A 26,988-nucleotide genomic window follows, 5' to 3' on the forward strand; every position below is an offset into this window, starting at 1 on the left:
AAATTGCCTCAGTGTAAGATGGATTTTCGGAAGTTAAGGTTCTGGGGTGAGGTGTATGGTTTTGGAGTTTTGCCAGAGGCAGAATGGTCGAGCTTCTGAAGCGAAACGTCAGGGGTGGGGGGTGGGGCGTGTTAGGCTCGCAGCGGAGGTCTAGGTGGGCATATTTGGGAGTCTCGGAGGGGCCGTACCCTCTGCACGCAGGAGGCAGTCTGGGGACGGTACTCCTAGAGCGTGGACGCCAGTGGATCGGTACGGCTGGGCCTCGCGCGGAAGTGTCTTAGCTGGGGCGGGGCCCGGAAGGGCCCGTTTCCCACCTGGATGAGGATGGTTCCGATGGGGTCGTAGTTCTCAGTCTCCTGTGCCATGGCTAGGGCCTGGGAGTACCACCTCTCCGAGGAGCGGTGTCCGAGCTGCGAAGCCGGGTGTCGGGAGCGCCCGTCCCCATGGCAACTCCACGCGCAGCCCAGCCTGTTCTACGCCGGGAGCGGAAGAGGGGGTGTGGGAGGAGTCAGAGCAGCCGGTTCCTTCCGTCGACGCGCCCTTTTTTGCGCGTCTCCCCCGCGCGCCGGCGGCCGTGGTATAGCCCAAGGCGGAAGCGGCTCTCGGACGCAACTGGCTCGCGAGCGCAGCTATGGCTGCTGGCGTCCCCTGTGCGGTTGTCACCAGCTGCTCCTCCACCTTCTCCGGAGACCGGCTGGTCCAGCGTGAGTAGCGGGGCTCCTGGGCCGACATCCAAGTCACCCCAGTCTCGGCGGGCTGCGGCCTCAGAACCGCGGTCTCCCTGTCGGCCTTTGTCGCCGCGGGCCCGGGGCTTTTCCTCCACTGTGCCGGGGCTCGCGACTTCTCGGGTGCCGCTTCGACCCCGTGCGGGTGTCCAGGCCCCGCAGCTGCCTTCCTCTAGCTCTCACACTCATTGCTTGTCTGCCGGCCCAGTGCGTTGTTGCTTTCTTTCCGGCTTTTTCCGCAAAGTGGGACTCATCCCTGCCCCGCCCAGCCCACGGGTCGTTGCGGGCTCCTTTGAGCTGAACCGAAGGGCGCCCTGGAAATTGTACCGAGTTACTCGGGTGTAAGGCGCAGAAACTGGGATGCTTGTTGCTGTCCCTGCCCCCGAGGTGGAGAGTAGGTTTACTCTTGGCCCCACCGCTTGATATATAGGATATAACCTTGTGTTTTCCCCTGGAGTTGTTGTCTGCCGTGCCTTCCTCCTGAGGCGTAGGCTTTCGGGCAGCATTAGCTTTTGGGTGTTCCTAGGCCTAGTTTGTTGGCTTCTGGACCTTCGCTGTCAAACTAAAAAACTCTTAAAACTTAGGCGAGACCAGTGTTATAGACAGCACGGGACTGGGTCCCGGGCTCAGCTCTTTGAGTAAAGGATTCTGTGAAGTTGACTGTAACCCAAGACACCTGTTTTAAGTGCCTGGCTGCGAATCAGAGCAGTGACTCTCAGCTGCGTGATAGTGAGCGCACTTAACCCCCACCCTGCAGTTTTCTTATCTGTAAGATGGTGATGATGTTCACAGCATTGTGCTTAACTCAGAGGCTGGCACAGATTTGATAAATGGTAGTCATTGTTTTTAAAGCATATTATCTCTCTAACGCCCAGTGTCCTGGTCCCCTAAAAATGGGGCATATGAGCCCATCTCACAGGATTATTTGAAGGACAGGTGACATTTTGAAAGCATTTCGTAAACTGTAAAGCGTCTTGCGGCTATATATATATTTTTTTCTGTACCTGTCGAGTGACAGGCGGGACGTCCTCCAACACAAATGTTCTGTAAACTTAGTTTTCACCTATGACCACTTAAAAAGTTCTTTGCCAGGGTAGAAATCTAATTATAGCACTTAGTAAATGAAGTAACTGCTCTCTACCATTTCTTTATCCCTTAGTAGTGCTCCTTCCCGTTGAGTCCCTTTCTTTTCTTTTTAAAAGGTTGTTTCATTGTAAAAGCATTTATTTAGCATACCTAGAAAAGAGAATGTCAGCTATGGTCTTATCACCCAAACACAAAAATACCGTTAACATTTCTATGCATTTCCTTCTAGTCTTTTTTCCCATGCTTATGTTAAAAAATTATAATTACATTACATAATTATAATTATAATTACATTACATAATTTTAGCCTATTTTATATATAATTTTTATGTTTTATACATTGTTTTTACATTTTGTACATTTAAAATTTTAAATATTTTTGTTTTAAAATATATAAATTTAAACATAACACGTTTATAAAATATATAACAATTTATATAATTTATATTTTACACATAATTTTGTGTTTGTATATATACATATTTTATTTATTTGTTTATTTATTTATTGAGAGAGAGAGAGGAGATGCACATGCATAGGGCAGTGGGAGAGAGAGAATCCTAAGCAGGCTCCACACTCAGCACAGAGCCCTGAGAGTGGAGGGGCTTGATCTCACCACCCTGAGATCATGACCTGAGCTGAAATCAAGAGTCAGACTCTTAACTGACTGAGCCAGACAGGTGCCCCTGTGTATAATTTTTATCCTAATATTTTTCATTTACTATTACATAATTTATAATGTACTATGCTTTCCATCATACATTGCCTCTAGTGAACATAAAATTTGCTCAAGATTCTTAAAATTCTCGGTGTATTTAACTTTGTAAAATAATTACATGTATTTAGATTTCCAATACTGATATATAAAGGCCTTTCAAAGCCAGTCTCAGAAATATTTGTTAAGTATTCTGATGGCTATGGTACTCCTTCTGTGCACTTTAAGAATCAGAATTGGCAGACATGGTCACTTCATTGAAAGAGCTGATGACCTATAGTTAGCAAATAGTAACACTGTATTTCTTTGAAGTACATTGGCATCCTTAGGGGTAAAATTAATTCTGTAAAATAATCCACTTTTTTTTCTATATGTAAAATCCCTCTTAGCCAACTTTTGTGTTGATTAAAATTAGGTGGCCTTTCCTTTGTGATTCCATTAATGCTGTGTAGAGAAGAGATAAGAGCAGTTAGTAAAGACAGTAGAAGGGAACTCTAACAGAGGGCTTTATCTTTTCTTCCCAGGTTTTTGATAGGGAAAGGGTGGGTAACACTAGACAGCAGTATTTGCCGAGCGGGGATTCTATTTTATTATAATTAAGGATTGCCTTAAATTAATCATGAATTGAGTCTAATTTTGATGTAAGGATAAAGATGACCATAATGAATGATGTTTGTCAAGTGTTCCATCGTATTAGGCCACAGTATGATTTTTGGATTGAATCTGATCTTTTGGGGGAAGGTTTGGTTTCACTTCATTCATCAGGAAGAGGAGCTTTAGAGTTTCTCCAGTTGCTTTCAACATCTCATCTGTTTTACTGCTTTTATCTAATGGGAGATATTTCATAATCAAAGAAGTTTGTTGTAAATACATGTGAAATAAAAGCGAATAGGCCTCTGCTGTGGATAAAGTGCGTGCATGGATTTTCTGAAAAATTTTTTCATTGTGTCACTCAAAGGCCTTATTTTCAGTATTTTGAGTGGGTCTGACATCAGATAAAGGGCATTTCAGACTTATACTGTAGACTTTTAAAGGGGAATGAAGGCTCAGGACACTTGAGGACCTCAGGTATTAGAGCAAGTGTATGTACTCCAGGGCCTGACCTCTTTCCACCTCTAATATATGCATATGAAGATTTTACTTTCATTCTGGGAAAGTATATTCTGATATTAAGCACAGAGCTGGTCTCTGTGCCAGTTACTACAGCTAAAATGACAAGGTGCTATTCCTGATCTTAAGAGAGAGTGTGTGCACCACTTGTTCATATATTAAAATGTGAATACCTAAGTTTTAACATTTTACACTAATTTCATAGGAGGAACTTTTATTTTTTATTTAACTCCAGTATAGTTAATATACAGTATTTAGATTAGTTTCAGGTATACAGCATAGTGAATTAATGATTCTATACATTACTCAGTACTCATGAAGGTAAATGTACTCTTGGGACACCTGGGTGTCTCAGTCGGTCAAGTGTCTGTCTCTTGATTTTGGCTCAGGTCATGATCACAGGGTCGTAAGATTGAGCCCTGTCTGGGGCTCAGCACGGATTCTGCTTGAGGATTTTCTCTCTCCCTCTGCTCCTCCCCCTTCTTGTGCAGAAACACTCTCTCTAAATAAATAAATAATAAATAAAATCTTTAAAAAAATTAAGTGTACTCTTAATCCCCTTCACCTGTGTGACCATCTCCTCACATATCTCCCCTCTAGTAACCATCTGTTCTCTGTAGTCAAGAGTATTTTTTGGTTTTTTTTTTCTTCTTTGTTTCTTAAATTCCACATGTGAATGAAATCATATGGTATTTGCCTTTTTTGACTTATTTCGATAGTATTATACCCTCTAGATCCATCCATATTGTCACAAATGACAAGATTTCATTCTTTTTTTAATGGACGAATAATATTCCATTGCATATATATTCACTTCTTTATCCATTCATCTGTCAGTGCACACTTGGTCTGCTTCCATAGTTTGGCTGTTATTAATAATGCTGCAATAAACAGGGGTGCCTGTATCTTTCTGAATGAGCCTTTTTGTTTTCTTTCATTAAATATCCAGTAGTGGAATTACTGAACCTTACGGTAACTCTATTTTTAATATTTTGAGGAATCTCAATACCTTTTTTCTACTCTTGGAAGGAGCTTTAGATAGAAAAGTCCTTGGAGACTTGCTTGATGTTGTTGAGATGTGTGATGCCAACTCAGCAACTGTAAGGCACTCAGCTTCTACATCTGAACATTGGGAGCAAAATTCTTGCTTTTAGCGAAATGTGGAAATTTGGAGATCTTAAAACCATAGCAAACATTTGTGTGTATATCAGTGCTCTTCTAAGACGTGTTCTTATGTCTTTTTTTTTTTAAGATTTTATTTATTTATCTGACAGAGAGAGATCACAAGTAGGCAGAGAGGCAGGCAGAGAGAGAGAGAGAGAGGGAAGCAGGCTCCCTGCTGAGCAGAGAGCCCGATGCGGGACTTGATCCCAGGACCCTGAGATCATGACCTGAGCCGAAGGCAGCGGCTTAACCCACTGAGCCACCCAGGTGCCCAGACGTGTTCTTATGTCTTATGTCTTTTAATTTGGTTCTTATATCCCTGTGGAGTCTTGAAGTCAGAATATCTCCATTTTCTAAATGAAGAAATCATGTTTTGGAAATACCAGGTGTCTTGGCCAAAGTGATCAAGTACTAAGTGTTGGAGCATACGTTCGCTTCAGGATTTGTATGCACGGAATATGTGAGTGCAATGTGTTGGAATTCCTTTCCAATCAGAACTATTTAACTTTAAGATGGTGACATTGGTGTAAGAAATGACAGAGAAGATTGACCTGAAAAGAGGGTTTTAAAGGAGGAGGTTTTAAATAGAGGGTTTTGCATTTCTACTTAGGAGGTTTGAAATCTTAATTCTGAGTGAAGAATAAATAGCTTTGTCTAGAGGACCTATATTTATTTATTTATTAGACAGAGATCACAAGTAGGCAGAAAAACAAGCAGAGAGAGGAGGAGGAAAGCAGGCTCCTCCCTGAGCAGAGAGCCTGATGCTGGGCTTGATCCCAGGACCCTGAGATCATGACCTGAGCCGAAAGCAGAGGCTTAACCTACTGAGCCACCCAGGCGCCCCAGGACCTATATTTAAAAAGAGCATTATGTATGCCCGATAGTTTTGAACAGTATCTGGATTTTTATTTTCTCAGTTGAGTGTACTCATAGTAGAGGCATACTATATCTTAGTCACTCCTATCCAGGATTAACATTAAAAATAGAAAGTTATTCAAGATAATCTCTACCATCCCTTCTAGATATAAACTCCTATGTTACCATGTTATTTTGATGTTAGATTATATAGCACTTCTTACCTCAGGCATTCTTAATTTTTGTGTATGCATTTTTTTTGAAAACTGCCCTCCCCTTTTTTGTAGTATAATATCACATTCAGCTTGTTGACATTAATACAGTACACCAATCTTACTCAGATTTCCCGAGTTTGGCTTTTACTCATTTGTGTGTGTGTATGTATTCTACACAATTTTGTCACCTGTGGTTTGTGTATCTGCCACCGCAGTCAAGATCCTGAATACCACAGGGATCCCTTGTATTGCTCTTTTATAACCATACCCACCTCTCTTCCAGGTTACATTCCCAGTCTTTATCCCTAGCTCCTGACAGCCACTAATCTGTCCTCCATTTCCAAAACGTTGTCATTTCAAAAATGTTACACAGTTGGAATCATAGAGTAAATTACTTTTGGGGATTGTTTTTTCTGTTTTTTGTTTTTCTGCTCAGCATGGTTCCCTAGAGGTTCATGTATATTTTGTGTGTCAATTCATGCCTTTTGACTGCTGAGTAGTATTCCACAGTATGGATGTGCCACAGTTTATTTACCTGTTGAAGCACTTCCAGGCTGGTTCCCGTCTTTGGTTCCTGGTCCTGTTTTTGTATAAAGTTTTAATGGCACACAACCATGTCCATTTATTTACATTTTGTCTGTAGCTACTTTGCAGAGTTGAATAATTGCACCACAGACCATATAGCCCACAGCCTAAAATATTTCCTAAAATGTATCGGGCCCTTTATTGAAGAAGTTTGACAGCCTGTGTTCTGAGCACGTGTACAAGCTTGTAGTAATCTGCTTAACTGTTAGAACATTTGAATGCTATTGTTATGATCATTCTAATCATTTTGCAAAGAAATTGCAGCATAGAGAAATTAAGTAATTTGCTCAAGGCCAAATAGCTGAGCCAGGTTTTAAAACCCAGGCAGTTCGGCTCTGGGAACTGCCTCTTAACCAGTCCTGCTCTCAATTAACTCAAGAAAGGGGAACTGAAAACAGGAAAGGCACCAGAGGGCCAGCAGCTGAGCGATGGGGGTTTTCTTTGAAGGCTGAAGGGATAATGGGATTTAGCCTGTGGTCATTTGCTTTCTTAGGAGAATAATACTTGGAACAGAGCTAAAATTTCTCACTAATTTGAATTTAGCAATTCCACATAGGACTTTCTACATTTTTCCGGGGTTTAACTAAGGCTCAAGCCTCAGGTCCTGGTCACCTGCTTCCCACAGCTCCCCTGGCAAATAGAAAATTAGCAGAGCCATTGTTTTCTTCTTCTTTCCCAAGGATTTGCAGTTAAGTAGGGACCTGGTCCTAGAGAAACCTCCCTGGACTAGGGGGGATGTGAAATGGTGGCTTTTAAACAAAATGCATTCTTTCCCTCATTTTAGATGGGAAGACTTAGGCCCAGCTGAGTCTGGGTCTCTCTCTAGAATGATCAGCTATCTTGATTTTCCCAGGATTGAGGATTGATTGATTTCTTACCTTTTTTTTTTTTTTTTTAGGATTTTATTTATATGACAGAGAGAGACAGGGAGAGAGGGAACACAAGCAGGGGGAGTGGGAGAGGGAGGAGCAGGCTTCCCGCTGAACAGGGAGCCAGATGTGGCTGGAACCCAGGACCCTGGGATCATGACCAGAACAGAAGGCAGATGCTTGAGCCTGCTAGAGCCACCCAGGCACCCTGAGGATTTCTTTTTAATTGAAATATAGTTGACATATATTAGTTTCAGGTGTACGACCTTGTGATTTGACAATGATAAACATTATAAAATGCTCACCACAATAGTGTAGTTATCATCTTTCACTGCAAAAAATTATTGCAATATTACTGACTATATTCTCTCCGCTGTACTTTCTTATGCCTGTGACTTATTTTATAACTGGAAGTCTGTGCTTCTTAATCTTCACCTATTTTGCCTATCTCCCCAAACCCTTCCTTCTGGCGTCCACCAGTTTGTTCTCATATTTATGAGTCTGTTTCTGTTTTTGTTGTTTTTAGATTCCATGTAGAAATGAAATTGTATGGTATTTGTCTTTCTCTGACTAATTTCCACTAGCATAATAGCTTCTAGATCCATCCATGTTGCATTTTAAAGTTGCAGAAGACAGTCCACATTTGGAGTAGAGAATTTGACCTTTTTTGTTTGGAATTCAGATGCTCGTAACATGGAAATAGTGCTCTCTGGTCCTTAGTCCTTAAACCTGCAGAACCGGATAGCTCAATTATGTATGATGGGTAAACTAGGCTTTGAGGAATTCCATAAGCAAAGCCAGCCATCACTTATGATATTGTTTCTTTGGGGAACATTCATTCTTCTTCAAGACTGGGCATTTGTTTCTTGCCCTATTAGAGCCCTATACTTAGAAAAGGATCTTAAAGGAATTTACTAAGGAGAACATTCTTATTTCAAAGGTAGGGTCTTGCTTAGTCATTAAGCATCTGCCTTTAGCTCAGGTCATGATCCCGGGGTCCTGGGTTTGAGCCCCGCAACAGGCTCCCTGCTTAGCGGGAAGCCTGCTTCTCCCACTCCCCCTGCTTGTGTTCCCTCTCTCTCTGTGTGTCTCTCTCTCTGTCAAAATAAATAAAATCTTAAAAAAAAAAAAAAGATGGGGTCTTCATACGTCCAACTTAGCTGATCGACATTGTCCAGCAGGGAAGAGGATAAAAGCTTTGGTTTTTTAAAATTTACATTTTCTTTAGCTGCTTTAGTATTCTGAGGGGACTCTTTTACTCTGGGAATAAGATATAATTTTTGCTTAAGCTAAGTTGTTTATTTTGTTGTGGTAGGGTAGCTCTGCCTTTGATTTGATTGTATATTTCTAAGGCTTTATTTTCTTCAAAGAAAGAATGATTGGGCTAACAAGATCTTCCATGAATGGTTTAAGGTTGTCATCAGTGAGTGATAACATAAGTGGTCTGACTAAAGCAGTGATTTCAACTGGTATGGGGTAGAGGATTGTTTTTAGCTATTATACTTAATATATTTTTAAATTTTCAATTAACAGTAAAAGAGGCCTTAAGATTTTTATTTTGATTAAAAGAGGAATGTTAAGTCATCAGCCTAAGGAGGAAAAAGATTAAATACAAGTTCATATTCTCTCCAGACCCAAAAGAACTTACAAAATGTGCCCATGTTATCCTTCTAGTGTGAGCATGGCATACATGTGGGGGTGTGTGTTTATGTGTGTGTGTGAGAGAGAGAGAGAAATTTAAGCTCAAACAAGTTGTGATTTTACAAGGTTGTTCAGCCCATAAACACTGGGGAGCCAAGATTCAGTTCTAGATCTTTTATATACATGAGACGTAAGTATCTTGGCAGCTAAAACTGTGTGTATCCAAGGTGGAGGTAGGGATAGGAGAAATTACAGTAAAAGATTTTACTACTAACATGAGAACTTTTATGGCTTACATTAAGTGTACACTTTTTCCTTCGTGGTAGTTAGAACCTTAGTAGAGTAGAACCTTTCATAGGTTAAATAATACACCTTTTTCCTTGTGGAGTAGAGAATTTGACTTTTTTTTTTTCACATTTTAAAGGTTTACAATTTATTTTTTTTTCCAATTTATTTATTTTCAGAAAAACAGTATTCATTGTCTTTAGAGAATTTGACTTTTTGTGTGAGCTTACTGTAGATGAGGGAATGGTCATAAGGTGTTTGCCTTTCCAACAAATGGCATTCCAATAAGGAGGGAGAGGCGTCCGAGGAGACACATGAGCGGAACAGAATTATGCATTATCCCCTGTTGCACGGAGCCATTTATGGTACAGAGAGCGTTGTACCATCCTGGACGAGTCTAAATGTATCCAGACCCAGACCTTTGCTTCTGGGCCATTCAGCTGCTTGTTTTTGTGCAGCAAAAAGTAAAAATATCTAGGAAGTGTGCAGTGGTCATTTGGTTTAAACAGCTTGTCGCCTGTGATTCCTCAACAAATAGTGGTGCTTCCTAAATAATGAAATCTGATACAGGACCATTTTTAAAAAGGTTAAGGTATGAAAATTGTTTTGAATATGTCTGGCAGGTGCTCGCTTCTGCAGCACATATACTAAAATTGAATATGTCTGGCAGAAATGATAATCTGGACATGACATTGTATTTGTGTTGGAGCCCGTGCACATAGATATCCAACCACAAACATATCTGTAATAATTACTCATCCAGAAAGCAAGACTGACAGAGCTGAAGACAAAGAGGACAGTTGTGAAACTCTGCCTGTGTCATGTTGTGGGTTCAGTAACAAATCACCTATTTAGGGTTTAATTTTCCACACTGACCTGAAGCCAGTTCTGCATGAAGATGGGGAAAAGTATTATCGTCCTTTGATCAAAATCCAAATCTGTATGCTCAGAGCAAGAAAATGTGTAATTATTTGGTAAAAAACAGCTGAACTAAGAAAATTGCCATTCTGTCTGAATTCCTCTCAGGTTGTTCAGGGGTTTTATGGGGGTCTGGGGAAAAGACTTTTTGTGACTTGAGCACTGAGTTCTACCCTTTTCCTGGCTATTTTGACTTTAAGCAAGTTAACTTTCTTCCCACAAATAAGTTGTAGTGTTTTTACCTTTGCTGTCATTGTTCTAAGTCTCTAAAACATCATGTGCCTTAGTTACCTACCTCCTCAGTAAAAAAAGGACATTATCTTTGAGCTTCCATGATTTTTTTTCTTCCAGATTTTTTGGGATATCATTTAACTATCCTAAAACCCACTTAATTTTGGTGCAGAATATTTCTGTGATTCTGGAAGTAGGACTCCTGCCTATTTGCAGTCACTCCCCACTCCCACCCCCCAGTTCTAGGCAACCACAAATGTACTTTATAGATTTGCCTTTTGTGGACATTTTATTTAAAAGGAATCCTGTAATATGTAGTCTCTCGACTTTGCCTTCTCTTAACATTTTTGAGATTCATCTGTATTACAACATATACTTCATATTCCATTGTATGGACATACCACCCTTTATGCCTTCATCAGTTGGTAGACATTAAGTTGTTTCCACTTTTTGGCTCTTAGGAGTAATGCAGTTATGCATTGCTATGCTATTTTAAGAAACCGCCAAACTGCTTCCCAGAGTGGCTGAACCATTTTAACGTTCTCATCAGCAATGTAGGGGGGTTCCAGTTTCTCCTCCTTTTCGACAGCACTTGTTACTGTATTTTTCCATTACAGCCAGTCTAGTGGGTGTGAAGCAGTATGTCACTACAGTTTTGATTTGCATTCCCCTAATGACTAATAATGTTGAGAATCATTTATGTGCATATTGTCCATTCATATATCTGCTTTGGTGAAATGTCCATTCAGATCGTTTGCCCATTTTTAAGTTGTGTTTTTTTTTGTCATCTCATTAATGAGTTGTAAGAGTACTTTATATATTCTGGATACAGGTTACATAAATAATTCAGATATATTTTCTCCTGTCTTATGACTTGCCTTTTGGTTTTTTTGATAGTATCTTTTGAAATGCAAACATTTTGAATTTTGATGAAGTCCAGCGTGTCATCGTGTTCTTTTTCCATGCAACTTTGACCGTGTGTTGCCCAATCATTTTACCCTTCTTGAAGGAGCTTTGAGGTCCTGGACATGGGATGTGTTAACTTTATGGTGTTCTCCCATGCATCAGGCTTATTTTGAATAAAGGGGCTACAGTGTAGATGTTCCTCATTAAACTTACTCTGTTTTGGAAAATTCATCACAGACACATTTACCTTCTTTCAGAGTGAGTTAGCATCTGCTGCAGATCCTGTTGCCATCCTGAGCAGACATTGACGTTTTTTTGGTGAGGTTTGAAAAATTAACGTTTGAATGTGAAAAGTATTTTCATTTCATAATGGTCCTATTTAGTCTTATGTCTTCTTTTTTCCAGAAAGCCACCATTCATAAATTATTTTGAAAACATCTAAGGTTAATTGCCAAATACATTTTATGGTTAAAATAACTAAGACACTTGAGGCAGATTTTACCAGAGGTGGGTTTTAGAAGGTTGTAATGCCTGGCTAGTTTCAGATCTGTGAGAAAGAATAAAACCAACTTTGCCTTCCAGAACCTGTATTGTGTTTCATAAATACAGCTAAGTCAGTTCCTCAGGTTCCACAAGATCAGGGTCGCTGAGCCTTAGCACTGTTGACATTTCGGGCCCGGTAATCCTGTGTCGTGTAGGTGCTGTCCTGGGCATCAGAGGACCCTTAGCAATATTCTTAAGCCTCTGCCCACTAGATGCCAGTAGCATCTCCCAACTTGTGACAACCAGAAATGTCTCTGGATGCTGACCTGTTCCCTGCAGGGGCACGAACACCCCTCCTCCCCATAAAGAACCACAGCTTTAGATGTGTATCTAGAACTGTGATTTCAAATAAAAAATAGTAACAGAATTCAAAGAAGTCCCTCCTCCATTTCCAAAGGTGGGGATTGCCCCCAGGGTTGATAAAATGGTCTTTGCATGCAGCAGGTAAGACGTAGGGGCTGGTGATTCCTCCCTGGCCCGCACAAAGCACTTCTCCATGCTCTTTCTCCCTTTCCTGCCAGCTTCTTGCTGTTCTTTTGTGCAAGTTCGTCTCACTGCACTGTGAGATCTTCTGAGGGTCGGTGCAGACCATGTAGTATTCGCCCTGCCCCCTACCTCCCCTACCCCCAGTTATTTTAAGATGCAGCTGTGGTGACCGATTCCAGATGGTTCCTGGGAGCAAGCAAACTTCAGGAAAAGGAGGAGGGCTGAGTGAGATTTCCTCTGCTCTGATTTCAGAATGCTCCCACTGTGATACAAAGAGCCCCAGAGTGTTAGGCGATGTGGATTTCAAGGGCGACCAGAGAGGAGGGGTGTGAGAGGAAAGGGTAATTAAGTGTTGTAAGCAAAGCAGAATTGCTGTCCTCTTGTTCAGGCCCTGCTGGGTTGCCCCGACCCAGTTACTCTGCCCCCAGCCGCCTAATAGTGCTCGGGCCAGCCAGCTGTCCTTAGACCACAGCACGTCCCACAGATATGTGCCCCCCACTTCCTGGAAGCGGCCTGTTACTCCGGAATTATGGATGAGAACTTCCCTGCATTTGTCTCTGCAAGGTCCCAACCCTGAGGTTGTAGTTGGCACCTTTCAGCATCCCACAGACTGTGATGGCCCTTTCAGTTGCAGCAGTCCAATCTGCCCCTGGAACCTGGGGAATAATCTGTTCGTAGTGGCTACTAAGTACTGGACAGCAGCACCCACCTTGGGGGGCATTCTCATGAAATCATGGCTATAACATTGTAACAAGTTGCAACAATGCAGATGCTTAACCCACTGAGCTACCCAGGCGCCCCTCATTAAGATTTCCGAAGGTCTCTCTTTCCTTTCCTTGCTTGCTAATGAAAACTCTGGCTTCCATATTTTTGTCCTAAATCACATTTTATTCAATTCTTCTCTTTCATAATGGCCACTTTCCCCTTCAGCTGACGTCAGACTCTACTGCCTCCTATAATTTTCCTAATTGCTTTCTCTTCTGTTTTAGTCTGTGCCTTAACAATGGGAAAGAAACATTTGAGAAGGTGTATTTTGGGAAGAGAGGGGCCTGAGCAGCTTAAGGAGATGGCGGTTTCCGAATTCCACTTTCTCTTACCAGCTCCTCTCAGTGCATCTCTGACCTAGCTTCCTCCCCATAGGCAAAAGCTTGACCTGGGGAGGAGGAAAGGAGCGTTCCTGAGGGCCACTCTGTGTCCAGTGCCTGCCTTTGCCTTCTCATGCACTGTTTCATTTAATCTGCAAGAAGCCATTTGAGGGGTGTATGTGTGTCCACTTTTACCACTGAGGAAATGAGACACAGAGAGGTTAGTTTGTCCTTCTCACAGAGGGCCAGCATTCAGATGCAGGTCTGTCTGAACCTAAGTCTGAGCTGTCTCTGTTTGATGGCCTTCTCTGTTGCGATTAGTACCACCAGCAGAGTGGGGGGAGAGGAGTCTTTGGTTCCCAGAAGAGTGGATCCTGTGAAGGACACTTGTGCGTGGGGTGGGAGGTCATGATACCTCGCTGTAAGGACAGCTTCAGTTCCATGAGGAAGGATAAAACCTCGTGAGTACTGGTTTCCAGAAGGATCATTTTGATTCAGAGTGGCAGCTACCATTTCCCACTGGGCATAGAAAATATGATTTAATCACTAGACAACTTCTCTTCACAAAGAATGACTTGATTAGTTTGGGGAACATTAATTCAGCTAGAATCAAAAGTGTCCTTAATTCTATGACTGAGGAAGATAAGAATAAGCCAAAGTAGTATCAGTGCACTTAGTTTAGAATAGACTTATTTTGGGAGCACCTGGCCACCTCTGTTGGTGAAGTGGTCGTCTCTTGATCTTTGTTGTGAGATCAAATGTTGATCTGAGTTGTGAGTTCAAGCCCCGGCTTGGGCCCGTGGAGCCTACACATGCACAACACAATAGAAGGGACTTTTTTTTTTTTTTGCCTTTTTTGCGCTAGAGTGAATAGGTGAAGGGGTAAGGTAAGGGTAGTGTGTGTGTGTGTTTGTGTGTGTGTGTGTGTGTGTGTGAGAGAGAGAGAGAGAGAGAGAGAGAGGGACTGAAAATGGATATTTTTTTGGGTTCTGGGAATTCACCTTGGAACTTAGGTTTGCTTTCCTAATTAATGATACAGAGAATATCGCCTCTTATTGACTCTGAACTAAAGAAAGCAAGCTGCCTCCTCCTCTGTGATTGCTTGCCGGTTTTACCCTCTTTGAAGGTAGCAGCATAATGACAGAGGAAGCACAGGGGGAGCCTAAGGACAGAGGAGTGGTTGGGTTGCTGAGCTGACACGCTTCCCTGGTGTGCAGCTCTCTCCAGCTCTCTTGAATCGTTCTTGTCACTCACTTGCCATGTGGGACTATCAGGGAAATAAGCTCATGGAAGAACTGAGAAGTAAATAGGAATTGCTGGATTATTGCCGGCTGTCTAACAGTTTCTCAAACAGGGAAAAAGATTTATACTTGCACTTAGAACTCGGGAAAGGTTTATACTTGCTACTGGAACTGGGTTGACATTTAACTTCTCATCTGAAAACACTACAGATTAACTATTTTAAGCTGTGAGACCAAGTCTGTGGTAACAGACTGGCAATTAATCATCTAGTATTTGTCTCTTCAAAAATGATGTATTACAGCCCCACCAGGTGGCTGCCAACAGTGTGAATGAGACAGGCCAACACCCGCAAGGAGGAGGGAGAAGCTGCTCTTGATTTTATTTGTGTATCATTTTGACTGCATCAAAAGTCAGCTTAGGGAAGGGCAAAGAAGAGGGAAAGAACACTGTAGGGCTTTCTAGGAAGTCTGGCAGAAAACCCCCACACAATCAGTGTGACTCAACTTCGGACATATAAATACCCCAAACGCAGGCAGAATTTTTGAATGAGTTACTTGTGTTTCGGGCTCGTATATTCTGGTGCCCTACTTCTGGCTGTTATTTTTAGTTTTTCTAAAAGAGCAGGGGTACTGTAGGCCCATAGGTTAGTTTTGGCTTGTGACCACTGGACGCTTGAATGTGATCTAGCTTAGATTCTAAACATCACATGCAGTAGTGTAGTAGGAAGAAATAAAACTGGTGACCTGAATTTCATTTTACGTCCTTCTCCTTTAGGCAAGTGGCTTCTTTTTTTTTTTTTTTTGGCCCTCAGTTTTCCCATCTGTGAAATGAGTAAATGATACTGGCTGATCTCCAGAAACTCTTAGTCATGTGCATGAGCATTTGAGCAATTTTTGTTTTAATCTGGAAAAGAATAAACGTGTTAGACATTTGAAACCAAATAAAAAAGATGAGCGAGAAAAGCTATATTTAATGTAGACATTTACATTTTTTAAATTAAACTCTACATTATGATATTGATGACAAGAAGAATGAGACTGTTCACTCTTCTCTAGTTGTGAGATGGCACAGATGTGATAATAAAGTCCATATGCAGCCTTGCCGAAAGTATCTGATTAGACATAAAATGTTAAAAATAAAAGAATCTGGGGCGCCTGGGTGGCTCAGTGGGTTAAGCCGCTGCCTTCGGCTCAGGTCATGATCACAGGGTCCTCGGATAGAGCCCTGCATCGGGCTCTCTGCTCAGCAGGGAGCCTGCTTCTCTCTCTCTCTCTGCCTGCCTCTCCACCTACTTGTGATTTCTTTCTGTCAAATAAATAAATAAAATCTTTAAAAAAAAAAAAAAAGAATCTGATAAGTAAATTGAGCTATCAAGTTATTCTAGGCAGTACAAGGAGTATGAAAACACACACACACACACACAGAGCTATGAAAACACCAAAAGGTGAAGTTTGTTTTCCCAACTTTCAGTTCTGTTCTCATCTAGTTTTAGAGAAAAGAGAAATTGTTTCTTTCTGTGTGTGTTCAGTAAATATCTTCCTCATTTGAAAATCAGACAGTATAAAATTGAAATTTTAAGAGCTCTGAATAACACACTTCGGTTTGTTGTCTTGTAGTTTATGCACTGATTAATAAAATGAACCACCCTTAATGGACCCAGATATCCTAAATTGCAGCTAGTAAGTAGATGACCGCTTCATTGACTTTATTTTTTCATATTAATTGAAGACAGTGATTTCAAAAAAGCATAACTGAAATTTTCTTCCAATTTTTGACGATACCACCAGTTTAGGAAATATCATGAACCGGTTGTGACGATGGTAGGAATCCTCGTCCCACACTCCCTGTACCTTGCCCCTTAACAAATTTTACCCTTTGTGTTTGCCCACTTAAAAAAAAAAATTAATTCGTTGTTTTAAAAAATTACCCAGGAATGAAGAAAACTGATTCCATATGGTGGCTCCTCCTACCCTTAAAAAAATCAGCTTATACATTTTTTGCTACTTCCCTTGGTTTAGTTTGCCTTCTTCCATATGTGCTTTTATCGGCATATTGCTATGCCACCTGCTTGAAGTTTGGAAGATTAGTTTGAATGCGGCATAGACTTTGATCTAGGAGGGTTGTTTTTTTTTTTTTTTCCCTGTGAGACATTTACATGAAAACAATCTTTGATTGTCATACTTTATCTGTTCCTCCTGCTTGTTTCCTATCTGAACTGGTCATAAGGCTCCATGAAGGACATTGCAGTTGGTTGCTATTGATTGATAATTAGTAAAAGATTACTTCAGGTAGAAATTAAGCAGCAACAACTGCTGATTTCTTAAAGAGACAAGATAAATTCAGATTTTCAAACATTGGCACAGACCTCATGATAATTTTAAAAAGTAACAATTCTGGTTGTGGTGAAAAATTTTAGAAAGTTAGTTTCACAATGCACCATATGTCAAATGCAGTCTTACATCTATTTTAAATTTAGTTTTCTATTTTAATTTAAAAAGGGGGTTTTGTTTTCAGACTTGTTCCTCCTAGTAACCACATGACGAAAGTTTACCAATGAAAATCATGCATATGTCACATACACATTTTATATGTTATTATACATTATTCCCAGCAGTCTTTTGGACTAAACAATTTTCCTCTATCTTTTTGTTGAGCAAAAACTATGGCAGTGGTCCACATATGTAATCTTAGCTCTGGAATTGAAAGTTTAGCTCCTAGTTTTCTATGCCCCGCTAATTGTGAGTTTGAGGGATATTTCCTATGTTCATCTTCATTTGCATCGAAAAGGAGTGAGTGGCCATTTTGCCACATTATATTCTTATAATAATCCAGTTTCATTGGCATGTTATTTTACTTCTCTAAGCTTACTTTCCACCTCTGTATAACACAGAGCCTGTGGGTAGGGATGTGAGAGATGGGAGTTTAGGTTAGAACAATTTCTAATGTTTTCCTCTTGTGAATATTTTATGGCATTATGGAAGCAGACTGCTTCAGTGGTTCCGGGACCTCATCTCTATTTGTTCTTCATTGACTTAGCTTTTACTACAAGAATTTCGTTAGTTCTAGCCATGTTGCATAGGGCTTTCTGAAATATTTAGGTATATTCTAAATAATTAAATGTGCTTGTCTATTATGTATTTAAATTATGCCAAAAGTATCTTTATCAACTGGAGTTGGCTTTCAAAGAATCTGAACAAGGCTGACTTTAGTAAATGGAATTGGGGTCATTTATCAATATCCTTTCTTTTATATCATTAGTTGAATTAACGTGTACACATTTGGCCCAAGGAAGATGTTTAGCTTTTATTTTATTAATGGCTTAGCCTTACTGCTACCTTCCTTGTAACTTGCAATAAGCACAGATAGTTATAGATTCTTGAAGATTCTTGTAACCTTCCATCTCACATGAAGTCCGTAAGCAATAAAATAAATGTAAGCTGTTATTCTTCCTCTTCTACTTGCTCTTATCTGGGTGTATGGTTACATGATTATTTTGTCTTCTGTCTAACCTAGTCACAATCGTTTTTGTGCTCTTAGAGAATAAAAGCCAACAAGTTAAATTATGTCACTGTTACTTTTATAATCAAATGCTAGAGAAGAAAATGCCCTGATAAATGGGAGGGCTTTTGAAATCTGTACACAAAGAGGAGTAGGCAAAGGTACCATATTAATCTGCTACCTCTTTTAGGTTTTTGTTTTTCAAGATTTACCCATTCATTTGAGAGAGTGAGGGAGAGCGAGCAAGTGGGGGCAAAAGGAAAGAACCTTCAAGCAGACTCCTTGCTGAGTGTGGAGCCTGATGTGGGATTTGACCCCACGACCCATGAGATCATGACCTGGGCTGAAACTGAGAGTCAGATGCCCAACTGGCTGAGCCACCCAGGCACCCCAATCTGGATCTTTTTGAGAGACTTGATCAGTGTGTATCGGTGTTGCACTTCCCATGGTAACGTTGTGTCCTTTGTTTAGATATCCTCGGAACAGAAGATCTTGTTGTGGAAGCAGCTGCCGATGATGCTGTGAGGTTTTATCCCTGGACCATTGATAATAAATACTACTCAGCAGATATCAATCTGTGCGTGGTGCCGAACAAATTTCTCATCACTGCAGAGATCGCGGAGTCTGTCCAAGCATTTGTGGTGTACTTCGACAGCACACAAGTAAGATTTGGTTTGCCAGGGACCTCAAGTGAGAAATTATTTGGTGCTTTCTTTATCCAACCCCCCCTCCTTTTCCATGAGTTCTCTTACTGTCTCTTCTTCTGGTTATTGTATGTTTGTTTTTCCTCCCTCTAGAAGTCTGGTCTTGATAGTGTCTCCTCATGGCTTCCACTGGCAGAAGCATGGTTACCTGAAGTCATGATCCTGGTTTGTGACAGAGTGTGTGAAAATGGTAAGGCATGCCAATGGGACCATGGTTGGTTCATATAATTGCTGTCCCTTGGTAAACAGAATATACTTTTGTTTTCTTAACTTAGAACAGTACATCTCCTGTGATTTTATTACTTTACAAAGTATTTTTAGCGATTTCTCTTTGGAATCTTGCAATATTTACATTTTATTTTTTTAAGAATGGGCACTTGGGTTTGAGAAATCATTTTCTTTATTTTGGATGCCTTTAGGATAACACTGAGGGTAACACTGAGATTAATGGAAGCATTGCAGTGATATGCTGTTTTAAAAAATTTTACTTACGAAGATTCTTTTGCACATTAGGTGTAAACCGACAAAAAGCTCAAGAATGGTGTATCAAGCACGGCTTTGAATTGGTAGAACTTAGTCCAGAAGAGTTGCCCGAGGAGGATGGTAAGTATTTATGTGTCAGGAGAAACATGGCTTTGGAGATGTGAGGGAATATTTTAATGAAGGGAAGAAGAGCCATAGTGAAATTCAAAAAACATTTTTTCCTCAGCTGTTTAAAGAGATTTGTGCACAACCCACTGGTGTGGTCTTACTATTAACCAAATAATCCATATTTTGGGCTTTACCACATTGTTAGGATTTTTCAAACATTGTTTTTCTTATAGATAAATGTAGAGGATTTCTATCTTAAATCTTAGTCATTTCCTCAGTCTCTCTTACCCTTTGTCTGCTGCCAAAAAAAGAGGGTTTGACCCATGCACTAAATAGTTAAAATTTATGTTCCTTATTTTGAATTTCTCACATCCTGAGGCTGAATTTCCAGGAACCGTAGGGGGCATGTCAGCCCTGTTTTTTATGTCCTTTAGACATATGAGACTAAAAACAGACTCAGAATGCCACCAGCGCCAACCCCAGGGTAGCTCTCCACTTAACTGCCTTCTGTGATACTTTGGACCTTACGTTTCTTCCCCCCTCTCTTCCCTTCCTCCACTACTCTTCTCACCTTCTCTCCTTCAGCATCTACCTGTGCCAGGACCTCCCAAGAGAAGACAGGTTTTGGGCCACCAAAACCATATAGTCCAGTACAGGAGATAAACACATACACGAACAATTGAATTGCCCAATGGAATGTCATAAGTATTTAAAAATATATGGGTCCTGTGGTATTTCAAAGATGCGAGAGATTATTTCTATTTAGAAATTCCAAGACTGTCGTGGCATCATGAACTTTCACATGTCACTTACTCTATGGGGAAGAAATGGGAAAGGCACAAGGCTTGTAGTGACGGGACCAGTAGGGACATGGTGTTAAGATGCCAGTTGTTGCAAAAGACATTCTAAGAGGCAGCCAATATGAATTAAAGTACATAGACAGGATATAAGTAATCCTTCTACGAAACCTATTTTAAAGGGAATTAAGAAATCTCTTTTTATATTCTGCCTTATTTAGAATTTTTCCAGAATTTTACCTTTGGGAATAAAGCCCTTCCAGAGAAGAATAGGATAAAAAGGTTGATTTTTCTCCCTCTACATTTTTAATAATAATTGAAAATTAACAAGTACAATTTCTCTTCCCGTGTCTCACAGGTCCCCTAAACTTGTGCCTTGTTTTGTGTATGTGAGCATGTACATAATTGCTTATTTCTGACACTAGAATTTTCTCTTCATCCCATTGTCCTTCAGAGTCGACATTTGAGTCATTTATTTAAAATCTGTTTCAGGGGCGCGTGGGTGGCTCAGTGGGTTAAGCTTCTGCCTTTGGCTCAGGTCATGATCCCAGCGTCCTGGGATCGAGCCCCGCATTGGGCTCTCTGCTCCACGGGGAGCCTGCTTCCTCTCTCTCTCTCTGCCTGCCTCTCTGCCTACTTGTGATCTCTGTCAAATAAATAAAAATTAAAAAAACAATCTTTAAATCTGTTTTTATTTTGTAATTTCTTCTCCCTTATACCACCATACATCTCCTTGCTCCTCGACTGAACAATGTTCTTGCATTAATATCGCTTAATATTGAAATAGATTTTGACAGATCTTTAGATGAAGTAATGAAATCTTCCCTAGAATTTTTAAAAATAAACCATAAGCTTTGTATGTGTGTATCCTAACACCAGTATGAGACTTCCTGCTTGTCTGGAATAGATTTCATCTTACTGGTTCTAGCTCTTTAGTTCAGACCATATTTTTGGTTTCTGGTTCTGTCATCTGAAGTGTTAGTTATCCTTTTAAGAACTGAATCACTCATAGTTCAGGTAAACATGCCTTTTATTTCTTTCTTTAAACATCCAGGTGAGAAAGCTCACTTTGTATTTTCAGTTTAATCCTTGCCATTGTTTCTGTTAGGTTGGTAGGTCGCTGTTCTTTGGATGACTCATCCAGCCCTCAGTCCTTATGGAGCGCCTGCTGTCCTTCAGGCATCGTGTTGGGTGGTGAGCCCCACCTTGAGGGGGGTTTACAGGGATGAATCGTCACTTCCAGCACCTCTTTCCTCTGGAAGAGGTGTGTGCAGAGTGGCATCAGCCCCACTTTTCTTCGAGAACAGCGTACATGATTTGCCCTTAATCAAATAGCTAACAAATTATGGAGCCTGAGTTCTCCCTCTCCCTGAACAGCTGCTCCCCCTGCTTATTCATGCTCTCTCTCTCTGTCAGATAAATAAAATATTAAAAAAAAGAAAAGAAAAAAAAAGAAAAGAGCCTGAATTCCAGATCGGATTTTCTGACTTCTAATTCCATGCCCGGCCAGGCCACTAGACACAGGTTCTATGTGGATTGTGCTGCATAGGCTCTTAGGAGACTTTCTCCTTCAGGCACATGGAAACTACTTCTGCCGTCGTTTACCGTATCCAGTCTTATAACACTCATTTCCATCGTACACATATCTGCAAGCTGAGAATATTACCTTGTTATATGCTAACTGGGATTACTGCCCTGTTATTTTGAGTAGTATCAGCCAAATTCCAGAAGCAAAATAGTACCAATACTAACCCAGCTAAATTAAATTGTCCGTTTTTATTTTTATTTTTATTTTTATTTTATTTTATTTTTTTAAAGATTTTATTTATTTATTTGACAGAGAGAGATCACAAGTAGGCAGAGAAGCAGGCAGAGAGAGAGAGAGAGGGAAGCAGGCTCCCCGCTGAGCAGAGAGCCGGATGCGGGACTCGATCCCAGGACCCTGAGATCATGACCTGAGCCGAAGGCAGTGACTTAATCCACTGAGCCACCCAGGCGCCCCCCGTTTTTATTTTTAATGAGCCTTGCCTGTCTCCTACACTTATGGTTGTAGTCATTTTACTTAAACTCTCTTTCTCCAATCAGGAAATTGTTCTCTGAATATCTACTATAAATATTAATTGTTACTCTGTGATTCCCAGGAGAAGGTAGGGGCACTTACAGCATTTTGTGGCATACCAAGAGGACCATCCCTGCCTTCAGGAAACTTGTTCTCCTTAAGTAGCCAAAATTGGTGTTTCCAAAGCTTTGCCAGGATTTTATAATTAACAGGAACTCACATTTCAAGAAAATATGAATAGATTCCATTGGTGAGGTGATAGAGATGACTTTATCATAGAAACCTTTTATAAAGTGCGTTTGTGTCATTGTTTTAGTTTCTAGGATATTCTTATCAAGAGCTCTAAGCTCTGTATTTTTTCCTTTACTAGGTAAGTTACAATGTTAAGTACCAATTAAACTAGATAACTAAGCCACAGTTATTTAAAAGTATGGTTTGGGGGACAGACACACACGTGTGTGTGTGTGTATAAATATGTGTATAAATATATCTGTTTCTCCTGATTAGATGATTTCCCAGAATCTACAGGAGTAAAGCGAATCGTTCAAGCCTTGAATGCGAACGTGTGGTCCAATGTGGTGATGAAGAATGGTAAGTGACTTAGGACTAAAATCCTGAGGGTTTTTTTCTCCTGTTCCTTGTAGGTTTTAAATTATTTGTGTATATGTGGAACCATTTGGCTCATATAAAATATATAGATTTGTTCAATTTTAAGTTCCCAGCTAAAGAAAGAGCCAAAGGGGCGCCTGCGTGGCTCAGTGGGTTAAAGCCTCTGCCTTCGACTCAGGTCATGATCCCAGGGTCCTGGGGTCAAGCCCCGGATCAGGCTCTCTGGTCGGTGGGGAGCCTGCTTTCCCCTCTCTCTCTGCGGGCCTCTCTGCCTACTTGTGATCTTTGTCTGTCAAATAAATAAATAAAATCTTAAAAAAAAAAGCCAAAAGTAACATTTCTAGGAATTTATAATGTATGTTTAATAGTTAATTCGACAAGAATTTAGGAACTTAGAGCTTGCTTATAACAAGCCTAGCATTGTCATGGGGGACCTGGCTCAGTCATTTAATTGTCTGCCTTTGGCTCGGGTCATGATCCTGGGGTCTTGGGATTGAGCCCTGCGTTGGGTGCTCTGCTCAGCGAGGAGTCTGCTTCTCCCTCTGCCCCTTTCCCTCACCCATTCATGCTTGCATTATCTGCCTCTCTTTCTCTGAAATAAATAAATGAGATCTTAAAGAAAAAAAAGAAAGCCTAGCATTGTCTTTGGGATTGAGAAATACCCCCCAAATTGTAAAACATGAACCCTGTCCGTAAGGAACTTGTGGTCCAGCTATAGAATCAAAGTGTGCACCTTTAACATGCTATGTAACCATGCATGGGAGTCTTTGATGAGTGCAGAATGACAGATATAAGTAGTAAACACATAGAGGTCAGATATGTGGCCATTGCTGTGGGAATGAGTATACAGAGAGTGCATCAAGGTGAAAGCAAGTGTTGGCCATAGTGTTCATGGGATGTTCAAGATTTGGGTAGTTGAAGGGGGAGAGTGCCAAGCCGGGGAGGAAGCATGGCATGAAGAATAATGGTGGTGTGTTCTAGCAGTTGGAGCTAGCTTAGAAGAGGAAGGCCTGAAGGCTGGGCGAGAGCATCTGGACTTTTCCTGATAGGAATTGGTGAGTCACTAGCACTATTTTACCCAGAGAGTGATGCAAAGAAGTTGGCATCTTTCAGAGGTTAATGTCATGGTGGCGTGCATGTGAGTTTGGCAGTTGAAGCAGGTGGAGGTAGACCTGAAGTCAGGACACCAGGTGGCAGCCTGAGAGTGAGGTCATGGGGTCTGGGCTGATATGGTGGCAAGTGGTCATGGAGCGGGAAGCCAGAGCTGAGATTCAGCGAGAAGGGCGTGGGCTGGTTGGTGCACGTTGGCCCCTGACTGTTGGTATCAGTTTAATGAGGCTGCCATAGAGAAGTACAGCACGCCAGGAGCGTAGAATGGCAGGTCTACGAGGTCTCCGAGCTCTAGAAGCCAGGTATGTGAAACAAAGGTGTCTGCAGGGCCATGCTCCCTCTGAAGGTGCCCAGGAGGGATCTGTTCTGTTCTTGCTTCTGGCTTCTGCCAGTTCGTTGGATTGTGATAGCTTGCATACCTCCCGTCCTCGCACAGCCTTCTCCCCATGTGCCTGTGTTCACATTTCTTTTTTGTGTGAGGATACTAGTCATACCGGGACACCTGGGTGGCTCAGTTGGTTAAGTGGCTGCCTTAGGCTCAGGTCCTGCAAATAGGTCCTACATCTGGCTCCTTGCTCAGTGGGGAACCTGCTTTTCCCTCTGTCTACTCTGCCTGCCATTCCCCCTGCTTGTACTCTCTCTCTGGCAAAACATAAAATCTTAAAAATAAAATAAAATAAAATAAGGACAGTAGTCATACTGAATTAAGGGCCTACTCTACTTCAGTGTGATTTCATCTTAACTAATTATACACGCAAATAAGGTAACATTAAGGTAACATGCTGAGGTATTGGGAGTTAGAACTTCTACCTGTGAATTCACTGGAGTGTACAGTTCAACCCATAACATAGTCCTTTAGGAATTGCTGATTGTGTGGTATTTTTCTGTCTTGTAGCACTTGGTTGTCTCAACAAGTACACCATGGTAGGTGAAACACTACAGAAAGGAATGAGAAAACGCCTATTTACACTGAGCTTACCCAATGTCCCCTGAGATAAGAGTCAAGTGGAAAATCAGCTTTATACAAGTAGAATACTTCATCTCAGTTTTTGGTTGGCACTTGAGTGTTAAGTGAGATTGGGGCCCTTTTGCTTGCCTGAGATCTGACCTGACCCATGTCATTCTGGAGAATCTCCTTCTGGTATAGTAAGCTACTCCTTCCCCTTTTCTCCCTGTTCTATCCACTTTACTCTTTCTAGGGGGAATCTGATGTGTCTGTCACATTGAGTTGCAAAGATAGATGTTATTCTTTTACAGTAGCAATTAAAATAATGCCCTGCTAGATTTAGATTTTAGCCTATGTTGTCATCTCCCTGTGACCAAGAATGAGGCTTGGTCCTTCTCATTCCTTCATTGAGCAAATTCTTTTTGAGCGTTTATCATCGGCATTGCTGTACACGATCTTCTCTATAAAAATATGTTTAAGGTATGGTACATAAACTGAATCAATTTGGAATAAAATTATATTCAGTGGTGCTTGTTAAATTTATGAGAACTATTTTCAGAGAAGCTTACTCGGCTTCAATCACTGTTTGAAAAATCTGCCCCCCCAACCCGACCCCGTCAGTTCATACATTCAGGAAGTACTGCCTTGTAATTTACATTTATAGCTATACATTTAGAGGCGGGACTGAACGCACTTTATTACTTTGGAATTATGGTCAAAGGTGTTTTCTGAAAAAAGGCTGTTCTACCTGTTTTAGACACCAAACAATATTCTTAAGAGAATTGCAGAGCAAGGAGGCATACTGTGGAAATTTCATGACTCTGCCCTGAGCATCTCTAACCTTTTCTCTTCAGTGTTGGTACGCTGATTTTGCAATTCACAAAAAGCCAAAATACTACCAGTAGCTTAACTCCATGTTTAAGAGGATCCTGAACTGTGTGGTGTGGAGGAGACTTAACTATCTTCTCTCTAGGAGGAGCCCTGGATGTGGAAATACAGCCCAGGTCTTAGGCAGTGTCAAGGACATCCTTGTATAGCCCCACATCTTAGATTAGAGACTGAGCACTGTGTGTGATGGGTTGGGTCATGTTATTCCTCCAGAGTGACCTACTTCCTGTGCTCTTTGCAGGACTTTGCTTTGCTGGTGGTCTGGGGACCCAGGGAACTGCTCCTTCCTCCCACCAGGCTTTTTGTGAATGTCTGCCAGCAGGTGCTCACAGTGGTTAAATTTGGTTTTGGGCAATCTCCTCCTCTAGATCTTTCTCTCTTACACCCCCACTCCTTTCTCTTTTCTCTTTTTCTTCTTTTGTCTTTCTCTTGCTTTTAAAAACTGGTGGCTAAATATATGTAGCATAAAATTTCCTATGTTAACCATTTTATACGTATGATTCAGAGGCAGTAAGTATGTTCACATTGTTCTGCAGCCATGACTACTGTAGGGTTTTTAAACCAGAAAACTGTTTAAATCAATAAGTTGGTTGACAAAGATATTAGAGGTATTCTTTTTTCTTTTTCTTCTTCTTCTTTTTTTTTTTTTTTACTGGAAGTTCATCCAGTTATTTTAATGAAGGAATAAATGTTTACACAAGATCTTAGAGTGTAGTATACCTAATTCATTCCAAGGCTACCATAACAAACTCTGACCCAAGCCCTTGAAGATAGGGGCCAGTAAAGAAAATTTCTTATTTGTGAACACAGATGCCATGATTTTAATAAGAATAGCATTTAACTACTGTAATACGTGGCCTTACACTTTATTATGTTGTAGTGGAATTTCTCCTTTACTCCTGTTTCTCTAAAGAATCAAGCGACAGTTTCTAGTCCTAACACTGTCACTGAGCTCTGTGACCTTGGATCTCATTTTGCCTGGTATTCATTTGTAATCTGGAAAATGGAGTTGAGCCCCATCCATTGCTCCCCTCTGTGGCTACCCATTCCAGTCACCTGGAACACCTTTACCTGTGCCTCACCCGGAGTGTTTCTTTCAGAAAGGTGGGTGTGGGGGGGGTGCTG

The 26,988-nt window shown here is 41.0% G+C and overlaps 2 protein-coding genes across 5 annotated transcripts in view; one reads left to right on the forward strand and one right to left on the reverse strand.

The window, feature by feature from the left end:
• The window catches only part of LOC122894649 (IQ domain-containing protein H-like), a 70,825-nt gene extending 70,362 nt beyond the window's left edge, over positions 1-463 (reverse strand). Inside the window, exon 1 of the mRNA XM_044232408.1 lies at positions 315-463. Within this exon, the coding sequence (XP_044088343.1) occupies positions 315-365 (51 nt within the window). The 5' untranslated portion in view covers positions 366-463. The remainder of the gene's footprint in view (positions 1-314) is intronic.
• Positions 464-561: 98 nt separating this feature from the next.
• AAGAB (alpha and gamma adaptin binding protein) overlaps positions 562-26,988 on the forward strand; it is a 51,090-nt gene continuing 24,663 nt past the window's right edge. Inside the window, exons 1-5 of one of the 4 annotated variants that reach the window (XM_044230107.1) lie at positions 562-704; positions 18,631-18,821; positions 18,957-19,053; positions 19,377-19,466; positions 22,818-22,901. In XM_044230107.1, the coding sequence (XP_044086042.1) occupies positions 632-704; positions 18,631-18,821; positions 18,957-19,053; positions 19,377-19,466; positions 22,818-22,901 (535 nt within the window). In that variant the 5' untranslated portion in view covers positions 562-631. The remainder of the gene's footprint in view (positions 705-18,630; positions 18,822-18,956; positions 19,054-19,376; positions 19,467-22,817; positions 22,902-26,988) is intronic. The other 3 variants (XM_044230109.1, XM_044230108.1, XM_044230110.1) reach the window with 3 other exon arrangements.

The sequence above is a fragment of the Neovison vison genome, chromosome 13, assembly GCF_020171115.1.
Source record: "Neovison vison isolate M4711 chromosome 13, ASM_NN_V1, whole genome shotgun sequence".
In the NCBI taxonomy this organism is placed as follows: Eukaryota; Metazoa; Chordata; class Mammalia; order Carnivora; family Mustelidae; genus Neogale; species Neogale vison.